Source organism: Leptonotus elevatus, chromosome 13 (genome assembly GCF_054856555.1).
Source record: "Leptonotus elevatus isolate MCC_2025b chromosome 13, RoL_Lele_1.0, whole genome shotgun sequence".
In the NCBI taxonomy this organism is placed as follows: Eukaryota; Metazoa; Chordata; class Actinopteri; order Syngnathiformes; family Syngnathidae; genus Leptonotus; species Leptonotus elevatus.
In genome coordinates this window covers 196,239-214,059 of record NC_141251.1, presented here as the reverse complement: position 1 = coordinate 214,059, position 17,821 = coordinate 196,239, and the positions used below count along the sequence as shown (strand labels likewise).

The 17,821-nt window shown below is 50.6% G+C and overlaps 3 protein-coding genes across 4 annotated transcripts; all 3 read right to left on the bottom strand.

Annotated features, from left to right (window-relative positions):
- Positions 1-868: 868 nt before the first annotated feature.
- LOC147163337 (uncharacterized) lies at positions 869-2,814 on the bottom strand. The gene has a single exon (XM_086093425.1). It carries the CDS (start codon positions 2,774-2,776, stop codon positions 1,148-1,150), a length of 1,629 nt encoding a protein of 542 aa, XP_085949551.1. The 5' UTR covers positions 2,777-2,814; the 3' UTR covers positions 869-1,147.
- A 1,572-nt stretch (positions 2,815-4,386) lies between these two features.
- On the bottom strand, positions 4,387-10,549 carry apmap (adipocyte plasma membrane associated protein). Its single transcript, XM_086093739.1, has 9 exons — positions 10,086-10,549; positions 8,644-8,760; positions 8,212-8,327; positions 8,024-8,116; positions 7,115-7,231; positions 6,753-6,927; positions 6,546-6,680; positions 5,076-5,268; positions 4,387-4,999 (listed from the first exon to the last, which is right to left on the bottom strand). The coding sequence occupies exons 1-9, from the start codon at positions 10,175-10,177 to the stop codon at positions 4,790-4,792; spliced, it is 1,248 nt and encodes a 415-aa protein (XP_085949865.1). The 5' UTR covers positions 10,178-10,549; the 3' UTR covers positions 4,387-4,789.
- A 308-nt stretch (positions 10,550-10,857) lies between these two features.
- On the bottom strand, positions 10,858-16,128 carry vsx1 (visual system homeobox 1 homolog, chx10-like). Of its 2 annotated transcripts, none has more exons than XM_086093904.1 (5): positions 15,621-16,128; positions 15,476-15,548; positions 13,327-13,450; positions 13,054-13,249; positions 10,858-11,752 (listed from the first exon to the last, which is right to left on the bottom strand). In XM_086093904.1, the coding sequence occupies exons 1-5, from the start codon at positions 16,000-16,002 to the stop codon at positions 11,436-11,438; spliced, it is 1,092 nt and encodes a 363-aa protein (XP_085950030.1). In that variant the 5' UTR covers positions 16,003-16,128; the 3' UTR covers positions 10,858-11,435. The 2 variants fall into 2 exon arrangements, with proteins under 2 accessions (XP_085950030.1, XP_085950031.1); XM_086093905.1 differs by having other exon boundaries at positions 13,069-13,249.
- Positions 16,129-17,821: the final 1,693 nt, after the last annotated feature.

Below are 17,821 nucleotides of genomic sequence, written 5' to 3'. Positions count from 1 at the left end.
GTTGATCAGAGTAGACAACCGCGTACGCTTTTTGTGACCACATAGTGATGACGTCACAAGGCTTTTTTAACATAATGATGTCATTGTGTGGTATGCGTTCACTAATGTGACAATGCAACTGTCATTTTGACAAGTTCGATGAGATTTCAACTGTACATTTGGATATTTTCTGCTTTTGTTCCTACTTGTTGGATTCTCCCAAAGGCCCGCCAGAGAACGTCCCCGTCTGCGCTGGCAGCCGTCCCGATCGTGGTCATAGTGCTCGCCTTGATGATTTACTTCTTCATGTAGCCGTCTTCTTCATGGCTCCTGCAGGGGCTCACTTGCTCTTCTTGATGCAATACCAACATTTTCAAAGCCTGACACTGATAACTTGTCTCAGGAGGCTCGTTAATCGCCGACTTGCTTTTCTGACTAAAGTGGTACCCGCGGCGCTCCGGAAGAGGCCTTTCTTCTTTCACTTGTTGTATTAAAGCAAGCTCGATGGGAGCTCCCGGAACGTATTTGTCGAGACGCCGCGACGGCTCGCGTTGGCGGCCGCACTCGCCGGCAAGGAGCGAAGCAGCCGGCAAGGAGCGAAGCAGCGACGTCGCCACGTTGAAAGCCGCCTCCCCCTTTTCAATCAGTCTGGCGACTCTCCAGAGTCAATATTGACAGAAAGTACATCAACGCGTGGCTACAAACGAGATGAGACCGACGAGGTGCCGCACGCGCATCTCAGTATTCTCCCGGCTTACGCAAGCCGCGTGCCGACTGTCGACTCGGGTTATATGTATCCTTTCCCTTTAAATCAATAAATATCAGAGTCAAGATTGCATATCACTCGATCATACTTTTACTGAGTAAGGGTGCGAGAGTCGGCCTGTCAACATGCTGACGAGCATTAAAAATGAACCAGTGGAATTGTTTTGGCAAATACAAGACTAGACACAAGAAATGGGAACAGCAGATATTTATCAAATTTGACAATATTGCTCCGTTTGCCCACCAATCCCTCAAAATGGGGCACCGGAGGTACACTTTCAATGCCAACACTTGCACAATTATCACTTGTACATTTGTGTTGCCTTTTGGTCTCTGCTGAGTAATTTGAGGTCGGATCAATTGTCTGATATTCTCCTCGCAAGTGTGCTTAAACCAAAGGCTCCTAGCTCCATATTTCATCCAACACAACAAACTCTTGCCCATGTTGCGGCCAGGGGGTTCCGGTGTTGACCTCCTGCTCCACGCTTGATAACTGGTGTGAGGAAACCCAAGCATAACGCTGGGAATAGCTGAGCTCGTTGCTCAGTTCCTCATCCACAGGTGGGGTTTTTGGCCAAGAACCGTCCCTGTCCTGAAGACACGCCACGGGAATTTTGGGTGGGATCAAGGTGTCCGTAATCAGCGCGTCAATGTCATTCAAGCAACCGTAGACCTCATCGACCTGGTTCCCCCTCGTCACCGGTTCCATCTTGAGCCAGAGGAGCAGTTGCTGTACAAACGTTGTCGCGGTATCTTCCACCATCTTTTGTAGAACTTGGAAGTTGTCCAGTTTCTCCGCATCCACCTCCAAGATGAGCGTCTCTGAAAAGCGCCTCCACACTGCCGCCAACCGGACAACGGTGCGGTCGGCGGTCATGTAATGGTAAATTTGGTCTGCCAGGTCTTGTGACAACTTGTCGGCTTTGTGTCGCAACGTGTCCACATCTATGCCAGTATCCCCGGCTGGTAGGGCCACTTTGTGGAACACGTCCTCAAGACCTAACCGGACTCCCTGGAAGCTGAGCTCAGTGTCCGGTTTGGGGTTCTGCAGGACGTTGCCGGGAAGGCAAATCTCTTCTTCCCAGCGCACACGCATGCAGTGGCACCGGATTTCCTGCAGCTCCGAGGACAGCACTTTGAACGTCTTTTGGCCAAAGTTCAAAAAGTTGCGTTTGCGAGACAATTCATTGCTGCTCGTGCGTGCCACGCTGGATTCGAAGAACTCACAGAGTTGATCCTTTATCAGCCCCAGATTGACATGAGGCGTAGAAGAGCGACTGCGGCCCTCCTCCACGAGGTCGGGGTAGTGCAGGTCGTTGATGACGGTCTCCACAATTTCAGCTGCTGTTTTCTTGAGTTCGCGATTTGTCCTGAGCGAGAGGGACTCGCCCTCGCTGTCGGTCCATTTGCGAAGGATTTGCATCACCGCCTCTGTGGTCTCTTCCCGGTTGACTATGCACACATTCCCGCACTTTGAGTCACAGTGGGGTTCCTGCCTTTTCTTTTGGCGCCAACACGGCCTGAAGCACTTTGTGTACAGGGCCATCTTGCTCAGGTAAACCTTAAGAGCACCACAGGCCAGCAGCACCATCTTGGCCAGAACTTCAATCTTGGTGAAGGTTCCCGGGATGTAGATCAGCGGCACCAGCTGACTGTCGTTGCTGGTGGCTGCCGACAAAATGTGATTGACCCTCTGCGAGATCTCCCTCTTGAAGAGGGAGTCCAGCTTTTGGGAGCTCTTGCTGGGCTGCTCGGGGACGCTGAGCGCCAAAGCAAACGTGGCGCTCAGTCCGCCTTCGACTTTGAGCTTCATTCTTTTCTTGTCGGCACTCTTGAACTCCGGGATGATGACCCGGATGGTGTCGGCGCAGAGTTTCTGCGTGATGTCCGCGCACATGTCGGCCAGGATGACCTGCGTGGCCGAATCGATGGTCCCCGCGGCCAGCACGCTCCACTGCGCCGGCTGGATGCGCTCAAAGTATCTCTGCACTCTGGGGAGGATGACTTGCGCCTTGATGGAGAAGTTTTCCATCTCTATCGTCGTTGACTTTGTGTCTGTTGTGAAGCGTGAGCAGCTGCTCTCGCTGCGGATGCTTTGACGCTTTGTGATGTCACCAAGCTTCTTTTCACGACAGAAGGCAACTATTGCCCTTTGTGACCAAATGTGTATCCAGGATTCTCCGTGATGACGTCCCAACTTGAGTCGCGTATGCGTGCAGTGTGGACCCTCCATACCACACAGCCCCCCTAACCACGACATTGATTTGCCTGTGCTACGGTGGGGCAGACGCGGACGTTATTTTATCAATGAAAAGTGGACCCGGGTACCAGAATTGCACTTTGGGCATGAACATGGAGGTGTGGCTGGCGGTGCCTCCACACGAGCGCGCTTGCTGTCCCGGTCACGTCTGGCTTCTCCAGCGACATGACTGCACAGAAAATCCTGTAGAGTAAATTTGACTCTATTTAGAGTGGGACCAAAAAGACTCCGTTGGAAAAGAGCAAAATAAAGTAGAGCTGTCAAACAATGACATTTTTGAATCGGATCAATCACATCTTAGAATTCTGATTAATCACAATGAATTGCCAAATAAAAAAAGGCGTTTTGCATCATCATTTTTTTCTCGCCAAATTTAAAGCGCACCGGTTATGTGTTTTTAATGTTCTGAGGACGTCTTCAACATTTTTGGATCCATTGCACACGCTCATCCTTCTCTTTTTCTAATCGGTTAAAAAAATGACCTCGATAGTTTGACATGAGCAAATATTCTAAATGTGACACGCAAACGTTCATTAAATGCTTGACTTGAATGTTTATTGCTTAAACACAACCTGTGCTACCTTAAACGTAGCTATCCGCTGTCACGCTAAAGGCTAATCTATGGTCCACATTAAACGTGCGATTCATTTGCGTTAATTCATGATGAATGCGATATTTTTTTGTGATTAGTTATTCAATTAACACTTTTGACAGCACTAAAAATAAGTCACTCAAGGGCTGAGGAACAAACTCACGACCTCCAGCTTGGGCGACAGCTGATCTACTCCTTGAGCCACGCGACTCCTGCTGTGTCTTAGTACAGTGGTTCTCAACCGCCGTCCTCGAGTACCTCTATCCAGCCTGTTTTCCATGTCTCCCACAGCCAACACAGGTGTTTCAAACCATCAGCTAATCAGCGACTTCTGCATGAAGCCTGATAACGATCCTTAGCGGTGTTGGCTTTGGGAGACGTGGAAAACAGGCTGTATGGGGTACTCGAGGACCAGGTTTGGCAACCAGTGTTAGTACGTTATGCTATGCTGGGATCTTCCTGACGCCAAGAGACCAAGCTAACAGTAGGAGGGGCATACCTCAGGTGGTAGGGTGGCAGTTTCCCCAAACTCAAGGTTGTGAGTTTGTTCAACCCTTGAGTGACTATTTTCTTATTTTCAATTCTTTATTTTACTCTCTTCCAAGTGTAAATATTAGCCTACTCTAAAACTCAAGTGTATTTGGTCCCACTCTAAATGGAGTCAAACTTACTGTGTGGACTCTCAGGGTCAGTCATGTTATGCTAGCTTGTCATCAAGAATAAGGTCTGCTGATTGCTAACGCTAAAAGCAACACAGCTCAAGCAAATCAAATCAGTAATGACTCTGTAATGAATTCTTCCCAACGGATTTTATTCAGTCCACAGCGAATCACCGGCCAGCATTCACATTTGCTGCATGGTCCAAGTATGTTTTGATATTTGTACGCAGTTTGCTTTGGACGGAGGCTCGTAGGTTCGATTACAATGACGACTCAAAACAAGCCGTCATCCAGGTCACATGACCTCTGCTCTTCGTGGGCTGGATCATCATTCACTCCAACGCTATTTATAAACTTGAGCCTGACAGCCTTTTGAGACTCTCACGCCACATCAAGACAAAAGGGGGACAACGAAATTCAATCTGGAATGAAGGAAAAATGTTGACAAACAAAAAAAGATGGTTGCGTCCATGGCGAGATCCCAGACGAGGAAGGGAAGGATGGACTTGGTTGACGCGTTGGCGGGTCACGCAATCACACGAGGCTCAGGTCCAGTTTGGCGAGGTAAGGCGATCGGAAGGACCCCACGTAGAGGCTCCCGTCGTGTTCGTGCGCCTCGCTCACGTACGCCGCAACCAGCCCGTCGGGGTCGTGGAAGCTCCGCGAGCAGATGCCGCCGTCGTGGAGCTCGGCCACCAGGCTGTAGCGAGGCACCAACTTCATCATGGCGTCCTGGCTGAGGAGCTGGTGGGCGGAGACAGAGCAGAGATGCGTGAACTGTCATTGGTCGGTCTGCATGAGCGCGGCAGGTGGCGTCTACCTTGAAGATGAACTTCTTGATCCAGGGTCTCTGCGATAGGAAGTCCAACATGGAGAAACCGGGGTTGGGGCGCACGGCGGACATAGCTACCCAGTAGCCACCGCTCGAGCTGGGTCGGATGTTGTCAGGGAAACCGGGAAGGTTGTCCATGAAGGTGTCCATGCCACCCTTGTTCAGTCCCGCCACGTGGACCCTGTCGCAGAGTGCGAGACTCAGGTCACTTTGTCGTGCAATATTCCAGGTGGGAACAGATCAAACAGTGGGGATGTGTGTTAGAATAAATGTACATAAGTTATCCCATATTTACTCTTAAAGTATTGCAATTCAGCGGCATAACCTTGTTTGAATTGTGACGTCGTCTGTGAGGAAGAGCAGAGCGCGAGTGTGCCCTTTTCACAAGATCAGGACCGAAACCTTTTGTTGGCGGCGCACCGAAGAAAAAGATGTCCGCATTATTATCTGCGCAATGACTCATGTCCGCGATGGTTTTCATGTTGCTGCTGTGTGCCCCCCACCCCTTTAGAGCAGCAACGGCCGTGTAACTAAGGAATGCCCTGTAAACAAATTTAAACGAGGGCTCGGGAGACTTAAGTTAAGCTGTATTCAGACCAGAAAAGTCCTTGAGTCCACTTGTTTGGTCCGGACCAAAAGCGGACTTTCTTTTTCTTTTCGTTTGGTGCGGTTCATGTTCACACTGTGCTTTTTGCAAGTGGACTGACGATCTGCGCTCCCATTGGACAAAAATGACGAGGGCTGAACGCATAACCAAAGCCGGAAATAGGAAAACATGAAATTCCGACGCGCTGCATCTGCCCTGCATATTTATTCGATGCAAGATATTTGCCAGCGTCGAGGGCAGCGCATTCAACGGAGGTTCCGCGCCAATTTGGAACGCCTCGTCGATTGCATGCAGTAACCGCAGGAGCAGTTTGCTGTCTGCGTGGCTGAACACAATACGGATGACTACCGATGAATCGAGCGCAATATTCACTACCGGGCAATATTGCCCCCTGCGATGCTTGGCTACGGTGGCTTGTTGAGACCAAAAAGGCGCATATGTCCTGCAGTTGAAGCGGATCAGTCGTGGTTAAGCAAAAAGGGGGTCTCGGTCCGCACCAGGATTCGCTTGTGTGTATTCAGACATGCGCAAAAGGTCCGGATCAGCGTGAGAAATTAACTCCAACCAGTGCAGGTCTGAAAACACCCTTAGAGTTCAGTTAATGTGCCTCAGAGCGGGTAAGAGATTGTAATCTGTGCACATCTCTGTCCGTTCTCCTCGTGAGCAAAAAGGATCCAAGTCTCGTCTTCCTTAAATGTTCTAGTTTGGCTGTTTGAAAAGGTCGGATTTGCTGACCATATTGTAGCGTAAAGGTCGCTTTTCGTGGAACACGTTGAGATTGTGATGAGCAACCTTGAAATTGAGACGGGATGGTTTGCCTTAATGCGCGCCATTAAGGGGGCGGGCGGTACCTGCGTATGCGGGCCATGGTGGTCTCGGCCACCAGGACGGACTCCTCGTCAGGAAGCAAGTGGATGCCGTTGGGGAATCGCAGGTTGTCCATCACCACGCTCACTTCTTGGCTCTCCGTGTCGTACTCCAGCACCCTGACGGGAAGTAGGAGCGCGTCACGCACGCACGCACGCACGCACGCCCGCTCTCGACGGTGTCGGCCATACCGTCCGTCGGCCGTGGCCTCCATGATGAGGTGTAGGTAGTCTCTGCGCTGCCACCTGCTGCTGGAGGAAGTGAAGTACACCTTCTTGCCATCCTGCGTCACCGCCAGGTCGTTGATGAACAGCAACTTCCTGCCGCCCACTTCCCGACCGCCCGACACCAGCCGAATGGACTCGCCTGCAAAAGAAAAAGAGAAGAAAGCGTCTCACTTCCTGCTGCTGGACGAGACCGACCGCAGCAGCATCTGCGTTTGGAACCGGCGCGGGTAATTCCCGCGCCGGTTCCAAACTTGCGCCTCGCTTGGAAACGCATGTAATAATGATGAGGATGCACCGAAGGCCGTGGACGGGGGCGTGTCGCTCACCTGTGGTGGGGTTGACCTCGAAGATGCCCAAGTAGGCGTCTGCAACAAATAAAGTCCCGTTGGGCCCCACTCGGATGCCCAGGGGCCTCCCGCAGGTCACCTCGTCTGCTGCTGACCCTGCACGCGCACACATCAAGTCTCGCTGACGAACCGCAGACAGTTACAAAAAAAAAAAAAAAACTTTACAGCTGACACGAGCCTGACTTTTTACAATCCATTATTCTGTCAACTTTTGCAGCCATGACTCGGATCAAATGATTTGTTTCTGACGACTGGTTGCGTAACGCTGAAACGAGCGCGAGTGATTGATGCCAAGGAAGAGCGACCCGAGTGAGACTGCTTCACCTTCAAGGACATTTTGGTCGAGCTGCAAAATTCATTTTCATCACCGATTCAACAGACAGATTATTTGTTCCAAAAATGGACGGCGACGCATTTCCTGGTTTGGTGCATTTCAGCTGTCAGAACGTCAGCCAGAATGTTGATGTTTGTTTTCCAAAGTGAAAGCGGACGATTGCTTGCAATTTGAAAAGACAGTCAGTCAAACCCCAGAACATTTGCTGCTGCAATTGCTTATTTTGCACCATTTGTAAACCATCGGCGACTATTTACTTCAAATTCAGGCTCTGCTAAGATTCAGAATGAAGAAGCGCAATGATTTTCCACCCAACCGGGAAACGGGAAAATCCCATTTGTTGCGACTAAAAAATGTCATCTTGTGCTTCCGCAGCTTTATTGTCATGTCAACGTGTTTGCTCAATAAACAGGAAGTGGTCCAACGCACTTCCTGTTCTGCTACGGTTGATGTGGAAAGAGCCGACCTGAACGTGACGGACTGCTTTTCAAAACAAAAGCAACAACCGGTGTGCTTTTCTTTGGCTTTGCTGATTTGTGCGGCTTTTTGCTCACCGCAGGGAGGTTTCCCCAATCTGGCCACCGTGTGAACCCTTTGACCAATCAGCTTCACGATCCTCCCGTCTGCTGTTCCGCTGTAAAAGACATCTGCACACACCAATAGCGAGCGGTCAGCTCATTAGCTCATTAGCTCATTAGCTCCTTAGCTTAGCGTCCAATGTTGCGCTTTGCGGAATTTTGACCTCCGATGTTGGCGACGGACTCGGGTCCGGCCACGGCGTCCTCGTAGAGTCTGCGAGCGAGACGCAGCTTGGTGTTGGCTTCCCAGCAGCCGGACATGGGCGGCGGCTCCTTCAGTCTGTGGGACAGACGGACGGATGACATCATCGCGGCCATTTTCAAGCACAGTGTGCATGCGGCGTGGAGAGCGGCTCCGCCGTCAACTGTCGTGTCCTCCGGCTTTCCTCGCAAATCGCCGTAATATCCCATCGTGCCAATTAGAACCCTCACTATCAACTATTTCTATAATTGATGAGTCCATCTATTAATTGCATCCAAATATCTTTTGCGTTAGGGCCGACTGGCTCATTTTGGCGACGCTGGCATTTGCGCTTTGGCAACTATTTCGGCGGCGCGTCTCTCCAAAGGCCTTCGCGGTGACAAGGTGGACTCACACGAGGACATCGGGCTGGATGGGCGACTCCAGGATGAGCAGGATGAAGAGCAGCGGCAGAAGGAGGAAGCCCCCCACCGACAGCAGACTCGCCCGGAAGACGCGCCCGCTGTACGTCCTGCGAACGGAAAGTGACATCATGACCATCATCCGCGACACCTTGGAAGTGGGCGGGACAACGACACCCGTGTGTGAGCCCCAGCGAGCAGGAGCAAAGATGCAAATGAACAGCAGGTTGGTGCTCAGTGTGCAAGTTGCAAGCATGTCTGTGGAAAGATCCTCCTTCCGTTCAAAGACTCCAAACGTTTGTTCGGAAAACGACTGCTCAAGGAAGTTACTGGCAACAATTTCACTTTTCGCGCTCAAAAAAGGAAAGTCAAGGAAGACCTTTTCAATTCCGACTCAAATGACAACTGATTATGAAACCAATCATCCAAAATTCTAAACATCAACATTAGTATTTCCGTAGTTATGCCTTAATTTTGCACAGCGCTTAAGTCTTTTTTTGGGGGGTCGCACTTAAGTCTTTTGAGTTCCGTTGACAGGAATTGGCGTCACCGGGGAAACTAATATCGAGACAACAGTTGCTACTGTGGCCAACAGGTGGCAGCATTGGCCCTCTTTTGGATGAGATCACCAAAAGAATGCGGAAGTGCTTAAACATGGCGCCTGTTTGGAAATTGGACCGTTACAAGCAGTGTTGATTGTCACTAACAGGAGAAGAAATGACGGAGATTATTTTCCATTTTGAAGTTGACAACGTACGTGCATACACAACACACCAGCAAGTACTGCTCCTTCTACTAAATAGCGTGCAAATAGTAAAAAATTCCAATCTAAAATTGTTACACCGGTCATTATTTGTAAAAACATTTATTTTGCCATCAAAAGCGCATTTTCATTGTTTGTATTTTACAGAAGGTGGCTTCAGATATTTGTTACCACTTACTCAAGACAAGCCCGTTCACTAAAGCGAATACAATTATTAGCATCAAAGTCGCAGTTGTGCATAAAAGCTATCTTTAACAAAAAAAGCTTGCTTCATTCAAACACTAAAACAAAACAAATAAAAATGGACTAAGGTAGAACTTAGCCAACTGTTTGAGAGCGTAATCTTTCATTTGCTATTTGGTGTTTTCATACTCTTAAAACAATATCCTTTGAATGCTCGAAATTGGCTGGCACTCGATCTTTGCCCTTTAAAGAGTGAAGTTGCCTTTGAAATGTCTAACAAATTGCATTTTCTAACGCGCTCGCTCTAAACCGCCGGTTCTTGCGTAAGAAGAAAGAATGCTAATGTTTTGGTTTGGTTGTTTTGTTATAACGCCTGGTTGCTCGTTTTACTGGCAAGTGCGCCTACTAGTGTTCGTTCATGTGACTGACGCGAATTATCAGCGGATGTCGTCACTGTCGTGTTGTGTTGTTGTCGTGTTATTGCCTGACCCGTTGCCCTTGCGCACGCGCTCGGCTTGGTGGTCGGTGATGACGTCACGTCTGTTTTGCCTCCGGAAGCGCAGGCCCGCCGTCTCGTTCATTGTTGAGCTGGAGCGCTTTGGAGCTTCGGTGCCGGTTCGGCTCGGTTCGGTCGCGTTCGGCTCGCCTCGCCACGCCCACGGCCGCTTGCCGATACGAAGGAAGGCAAGTGGCTAGTACGCTCTTGCTAACAACGTTCTTTGCAAGAAAGCGAGTCTTCACGTCGTAAATTGCGACGGCTGTGAAAGTTGTTAACTTCCCAAACGACACTGACGTGTTTCCTTGAAAGCAGCACGAAATGCATCTTGGGACATTTTGCAAGCCAAACCTTCATGAGTGTCCAACCGACGCATCTGTCATCGCACTATCTGAACTGGTGAGAGCAACATCCGGGTATTCCGTTCTTTCTGATGACGTTTCACGAGATACCGAGTACGTGTAAAGCGGACAGCCGCGGCACGTGACTTATTCCGCTGCTTCCGGTAATAGTCTACTTCAAAATAAAACACGGCCACACTTCCCGTCTTGGTCAGAAAAGAGCCAGTTCGGCAGTCGCACACAAATAAAAAACAAATAAAAAAATTCATATCCAAAGTGAGGGTTGCTGTTGTTGTTGAACAACAGTCAGGAGCCCGCCTGACAACTTCAATGCCCCCAAACCCCGCCCCCACGCTATATATGCCATTTTCGAACAATTCTACATGGATGATTGATGAGATCAAATTGACAAAGCAAAGACGAGTCCAAAAATATTTGTTTTATTGTGCAGCTGCTCCAGTAATAAAAACGTCACATTTAAATATTATATTTCCAATGTCAGACAAAACGGAAACAAAGACATGTTAAAAAGAAGAAGAAGAAAAAAAAGGCAAACCCAATCATCTCATCCTTGACAGTAAATACACGCGTTCTGGTCAGGAATGATCACAATTCGACAAGTCACATATTTGACACAGCGCTAACGAGGCTAACATCACATTCGCGCTCACTATTCTCACTTAGCAATTAGCAACTAGCAATTTTCTGCCAGCGCGCTTGAGGCTAATTCATTAGCATGCTAACACTCATGTGCAAATGTCGCATAGTCTCTATTGCCAAGTTGCTGTCACGGTTGCCGTAGCGACGGATTGGTAGTGGCTTGTTGTCAGCTAACTGTGCTCCGTGCAGTTGTTGTCACGGTGACCGAGGACGCGCCTCCAGATTGTGGTCACGGTGATGGGATGCGGCTTGTCGCCATGGTCGCGGGATGCTTCACGTGCTCGTCGTCATGGTGACGGACACATGCAGTGCGCGGAGTTGTTTGAATCAGCAAATGTGTCCTCAGCACGGCTGTTGGGCGGCGACCTCGACCTGCGCCGGCTGCGGCGGCTGCGGCGCCGGCGGCGGCTGCGCCGGCTGCTGTTTGGAGGAGCTGGACAAATCCATGGCCTCCTCCTCATCATCATCATCATCATCTAGCTCTTCCTCCTCCTCCGTGTTCCCCTCGTCTTCCACCCGGCACCCAACGGCCTCGGGCTCCGCCTCCTCCACGGCGGGGATGTGGCAGAAGGCGTCAGAAGAACACTTTGAGTCCAAAGGGTCCGGACAAGACGTGCCGGGTTTTTTAGACGACATTTCCAGTGACTTCTTGTGCATTCCTGACAAAAGACAAGCACACCACAAGCTCCCTTTTTATTTGCATTCCTCAATTCACCGCAACCAGTTTTGTCTGTTTTGCGCTTTGCGTGGCCGTTGAATTTGCTGCGTGAGAAATGCTGCAAAGTCAGAACTCTCAAGTGGAAAAAGGAAATGCGCCGCCAGTGGCGGGCAAGGTTTTTCCCGCAAGGTCAGACTTGTGTGGCGCTGGTTGTCCTTTGGGTGGCGCCGGAGCCGACGGGCTGCCAGCGAGCGTTGGCGTGCAGTGATGCTAACACGCTAGCATGGTTTTGGAACGGGCGAGGCCAAAGCCACTTTGGCGCCTGCGGGGCCACGGGAAGGCGGAGCCTGCATTTCAGCCGTCAACCTTCTGCTGCATTCCAGGATGGCCGCGAGTCGGATATCCCAGTTGGTTTTTCCCAACAACCAAAATGGCGGATAGTGATCAATTGCTTTTTATTTTGTTCCTTAAAACTTTTTTTTTTTGACAACCAGCAAACTTGCCTTCTCGCAATTTGCTTCATTTGTTGTTTTTATCTTATTTCATAAGCAATCCATGCAGTTCAGTAGTTGACGTCTCATTTCATGCATGGAGATGGCGGCAAAGCGTCACGTATGTTGAAGTTATGACCAATATTTATGAATAAAGAAAGCGATCTCGTTTTATACTCGAGTAAATTGTGTTTTACCACTCACGGTCCGTGTTCCCAAACGGGTCGCCATTGGAGAGCGACGTCACCTGTCGTCCGTCGGTGAAGTCGGGTTCCTTTTTTTTTCCGACTTTGCGAGTGGAATTTCCGAGATCGGGGGGGCGTTCCCGTAAACACTTCCTGGTTTGAACTCGGAAAAGTCCGACTTCCGACCATCCTCGAATGCAGCGTTACAACCGGCAGACGTGCGCCAGTATGACGCTTATTTAAAAAAAATAATAATAATAAAAAGAAATACAGCATTTAAAATAAAATCCTAACCCTAATAAAAAGTCAAGAAAAATAAAATACTGGAAGCCTTTGAATAGATTTTTTTTTTTTTTGCCGTTGACGATATGGTATAACGGCACGATTTCTGGCGCCACCCAGTGAGCGGACTACAATTCCCAGACGAGCGCTTGCGGACGCGCACGACCGGCAAAATCAAAACGTTTCCAAGCGCGCCAAAAGCTGACAAATGAAAGTCACTGATATCGGCTGTCATCGACAGTTTCGTGAAGGTCAAATGTCGTTTGCGGGAGTTTTGGTGAACGGCCTTTTTGTATGTTGATTGTTGTGAGCGTGCACGTGTGGTGCGTGTGCGTGGCACTGACGTGCATGCGGCTCACCGAGCAGCCAGGGGGCGCACGATCCCATCATGCCGTTCTTGGCCGAGTTGAGGATGGACTCGGGGAGCGGGATGGAGTGTCGCACCATGGCCCCGTACAGGCCGTACTCCGCCATCACGCTGCTGCGGCCCCAGCACTTCTCGCGCTTGCGCCACTTGGCGCGCCGGTTCTGGAACCACACCTGCCGGACGGAGGACGCAAGGTCACAAATGCGCGCCTGAAAGCAAGTTAGTGGCGTTGGCGCGGCGGCGGAGGCACCTGGATGCGGTCCTCGGGCAGCTCCGTCTTGACGGCCAGCATCTCCCGAGCGTACACGTCCGGGTAGTGCGCCTCGTGGAAGGCTTTCTCCAGTTCCTCCAGCTGGTGGGACGTGAACACGGTCCTGGAAGGGGGGGGCGGGGTCGCAACATTAGGGATGGAGACGGAAGGTCACGTGCATGCGTGAGCCAAGGAGAAGAATCGGGACGGCTGATTTGGTTCCAACGCATTCGGCGGCTGCAAATGGATTGGCTCACTTTTGTTGCCGTCCAGTCACCGGCGGCCATCAAAGGCCAATCTTTGCATTTTTTCATTCCGCTCCTTTTTCACGTTCATTTCCTTCCACATCTTTTATCTGATTGACGTCATTCCAATTTCAACATCTTTCAGAAATTCGCCGTTTACGGAAGCTCGTATGTTTCTCGTTGCAACTTTTCACCCCCAAAATTCCCCCAAATTCCAAATGACGCTGAAAACAACATTTGCGATGTTTTCACGTGATTCGCTGTCTTTCAATCACACCTTTCCAACTTTTTCAATATTTCCCATCATTCCACGTTGGAATACTTTTTCATTCACACGCAATTTCTGCTGAAATGCCAAACGTCTACTTTATATTATTTGAGCTATGATTGGATTTTTTCTGTTTTCCTTTGGAAAGCAGATATTTCATTGGCGTCGGAATGTTGAAAGCGCTGAAATTCCGGCGTTGACGAAAACAAACGTCAAAAGCGGCGTTTGTTGAAAAGAGCGTCCGTCCGCGGGGGTCTCGTTTGTCCTCGTCTTCTTTCTCTTCCTTTCGTTCAAAGGCGCCGGCCGCACTTGTTGGCTCGTCTCGGTACGTTTTTCACGCGAGATGCTCAACGAAGCGCGCCGGGAAGGCGAGCGGCGTCCGTCAAAGGTGCGTTGCGTCCCCGTCATCTTTGAAATGTGCGAATGACCTCCGGAAGGTCAACTCGCCGATGACGGAAGCGTGCGGTCGGACGGTCGGCGGGGGCGGGACACGCGTTTTGCTCCGTTTGCGCTTCCCCTCCTCCGACACACCCGATTGAAATGATCGGCTCATCGGCAGGAGGCCGACAGCGATCCCGATCTTGTCAATCAGGTGTGTTGGACGAGGGCAACCTGAACATCCACCCGGAGGACGGCAGTTGCTCGTCCCTGCAGCGGAACGGTTGACTTGGCGCGGGTCAGCAATGACCTTCTTTTTCGTTTGGAAGTCCGCTGCAATTTCAGCGCGTGGACTCGGAGAAGGCCGGGTTTTCTTCTTGCCGCACGTTTTGAAGCGAAAGCCGTCAGCCAATGGGACGACAGCTCCCTCAAGTGGGAGACGGAATCCAAAGTCGGTTGGAATTTGGAGGCGTTTTTGGAACAAAAGCAAAACCTCTCAATGAGTCTGCAAGGTTTCTCAAGGCTCCCCAACGACTCCCCGTGAAGGGGATTTGGGGGCGGAGCTTTTTGAGAACCGGCGGGCCAAGTCCATCCAGGCTGGCAAAATGTTGCCGATCGGGACCGGCGCTCCGGCAGAAGGTTGTTGCAATTTGCTGCGGAACCCGAGCCCACGCTTGACACGACCACGCGGTCTCCCCCAACCTCACCCGTGCCTCCCTCCTCCTTTTTTTTTCTTCCTCCTCCCAGTCAAGGTGCAAGTGCCCAACGGCGAACTTGACACCCGCTCCGCGCGGGGACCCACGCGACCTGCGACCATCGGTCCCACTCGCACGACACGGATTCCCTCAAAAACTGTCCAAGTCCACGTGGGCATTTTTGTTGCCTTTGTTTTTTATGAACTTTTCTGTGCAATACATTTTTCTCCAATTTTTTAGTTTTGCTTTCAAATGCGCGTCCTTTGAGAGCGAAGTGACTTTTTGGAAATGCTCCATTTCGATCGGCGACGTCGGCCGCACTTGAGCGACGTGTGCCGTGATGTTTGACGTCAGCTGTTGTCGAGCTGAGACATTTTGGATGTCTTGACGCGTTGAACGCGCTTTAGACGCCGATACGGATGACGTGACGCGCGCCTTTGCCAGAACCGCACCGGACTTTTCACTCGTCCCACAAAACCCTTTCGCGACTTTTGTCTTTTCAAGCCAATTTGAAAGCACACGTCGGACTAAGTATAAGAAGTAAGAATAAGTGGCGTGGTCACCTGTGGCGCCGCTTCTTCCTCTTCTGAGCGGACGAGCAGCCTTTGGACTCGCGGTCGGACAGAACCTCCTCATCTGCAAGCCACAACACGGCCGTCACACAAACAAGAAGACCGGCAAAGAGGTCGGAGTGGGTCGGGGCCATACCGGAGAAGGTTTCCCTGTGGGGGTCGACGCCGTGCAGGAAGTGGCCGTCGGGTCTCTGCAGGAGGGGCAGGTGACCCGGCAGGAAGCAGGGGGGTCCTGCGGCGGACCCGGGAGGCTGCTGGGCCGCCAGACTGCACAGGAAGCCCAGACCCAGCGGAAGGGAAGTCCCCGGAAAGGAGAAAGCGCCCCCCAGGGTCTGCCCCAGACCCCCGACGCCCTGAGGCTCGCCCCCCCCGGGCGCCGCCGGCGTGGACTCCAGGCCCAGCAGGTCCGTGATGGCGAAGCCTTTGGAGCGGAAGCCGGAACTGTGAAGGCGGGACTTGTCGGGGAAGGCGGGAGACAGCAACTTGACTTTGGACTTGTCCTGCATCATTTCCGACATGGCCCGAAACCGCCCAAGACTGCAAAACAGCGCCGGAAACCGCCCAAGACTGCAAAACAGCGCCGGAAACCGCCCAAGAGCGCCGAGGCCGAGCTGATGACCACAAAGACCGACCGGGACCGATCGGGACCCGCCCGGCCAACTCGCCCCATATAAGGGTCTCCGGGCGTGCTGGGGATCAGGCCGGCAGCCAATGGGAGGCCAGCTGGCCCTGGGGGTGGGAGCCAACTGTGTGTGTGTGTGGGGGGGGGGGGTCTGATGTCTCGTGTCAATCTGGGAGGATTAATTGCACCAATTTGAATTTTTCAATCCGATCAGGATTATTTGTGCTGCTGCTGGTTGCCACTCACTAAGACTTTTTCATTTTCATCCCGTGCGTGCGCGCACACGCACACACACGCACACACACACACGCACGCACACACGCACACACTGCTACTTTTATTACTGCTCATCATTTTTATACATCCCATTTGAAGTTTCATTTCGTACAATAGTACGAACATAATACTTAAGATCAAATAACATTCATGTACTTTTAATAAGCAAAGACATTTGACAGGATTGATTGTCATACAAAAAACATTCTTGTTTTTCAACATCAATATTGACAAAAATCAGAAAGTACGCAAAAGTTGGGACGAGACAGAAAAGAAAAATGCAAAAAGCAAGCAAACGTTTCCAAATGCAAGAATCGAATCAAATACAAGAAAAGGTTTTTTTCAAGCGCGTTCGTGTTCGCCAACATTCAAAATGGCGTCACGGCAGCAAAATGCAACAATCGGGCAAGCGCACACGTTTCTTGCATGCCAACAATTGTGTGTGCGTGCGCGCGTGTGTGCGTGCGTGCGCAGTTGAGTGTGTTCCACTTGCAGAAAAGCAAAACGAGATTAAAGCAAAAATAAAAACAAGCTTCATTTTGCTTTAATTATCTCATAAGAAGATTGACTCTAATTGCTTTTTAAAACCGCGCACGCACGCACACACGCGCGCGGGATTAAAGCAGGTCATTTGGCATGCGCAAAAGTCTGGATTGAAGTCGGGAAAGTTTTTTTTTCTTTTTCTATTTGCACACAGAAACCTGCTGAGCAACCTTTGACCTCCGTCAGCCGTGAGCAGCTCAAAGGTCAGCAGCACGCACGCACACGCGCACACTTCATGCACACCGCTTCACACACGCGCGCGACGGGCCCTCTTTTGGTGGTCGGTCAGCGCCGTCCGACCGTCCGTCCGTCAGATCATCCAACCGTCCGTTTGCTTTCTTTTGCTCTTTGGCTGCTGGTACGTGGAAGGGTCGCTCGTCTGCGCCGTTGTGGGAGGGCATCCCGTCAACATCCGCTGACGTGCACAGTTAATTCTCTAGTGTAAATTTGACTCTATTTCGATAGGAACCAAATGGTTTTAGACTAGGCTAAGATTTACGCGAGGAAGAGAGTAAAATAAAAAAAAATAAAAGTCACTCAAGGGTTGAGGAAGGAACTCACAACCTTCATCTTGGGACACGACCACCTGAGCTATGCCCCTCCTACTGTTTTCTTTTCTCCAAGAGACCAAAGAAATAATTTTGGGTCTCTTGGAGTCAGAAGGATCGCATGCAATCGTGGAATCCGCTGCAGCTAACACGAGCGATATGCTAGCAGAACGCGAGGAGATGCGCCGGCCGTCTCCCAAGATGGAGGTCGTCAGCTCCTTCCTCCACCCTTCAGTGACTTTCTATTTTTGGCGTCTGACAACTTCACAAACATGCTAAAGAAAAAGAGAAATATTGTCAATTTTGAACGCATGAAAATTAAGATGTATTTAAGGCAAGTTGTAAAAT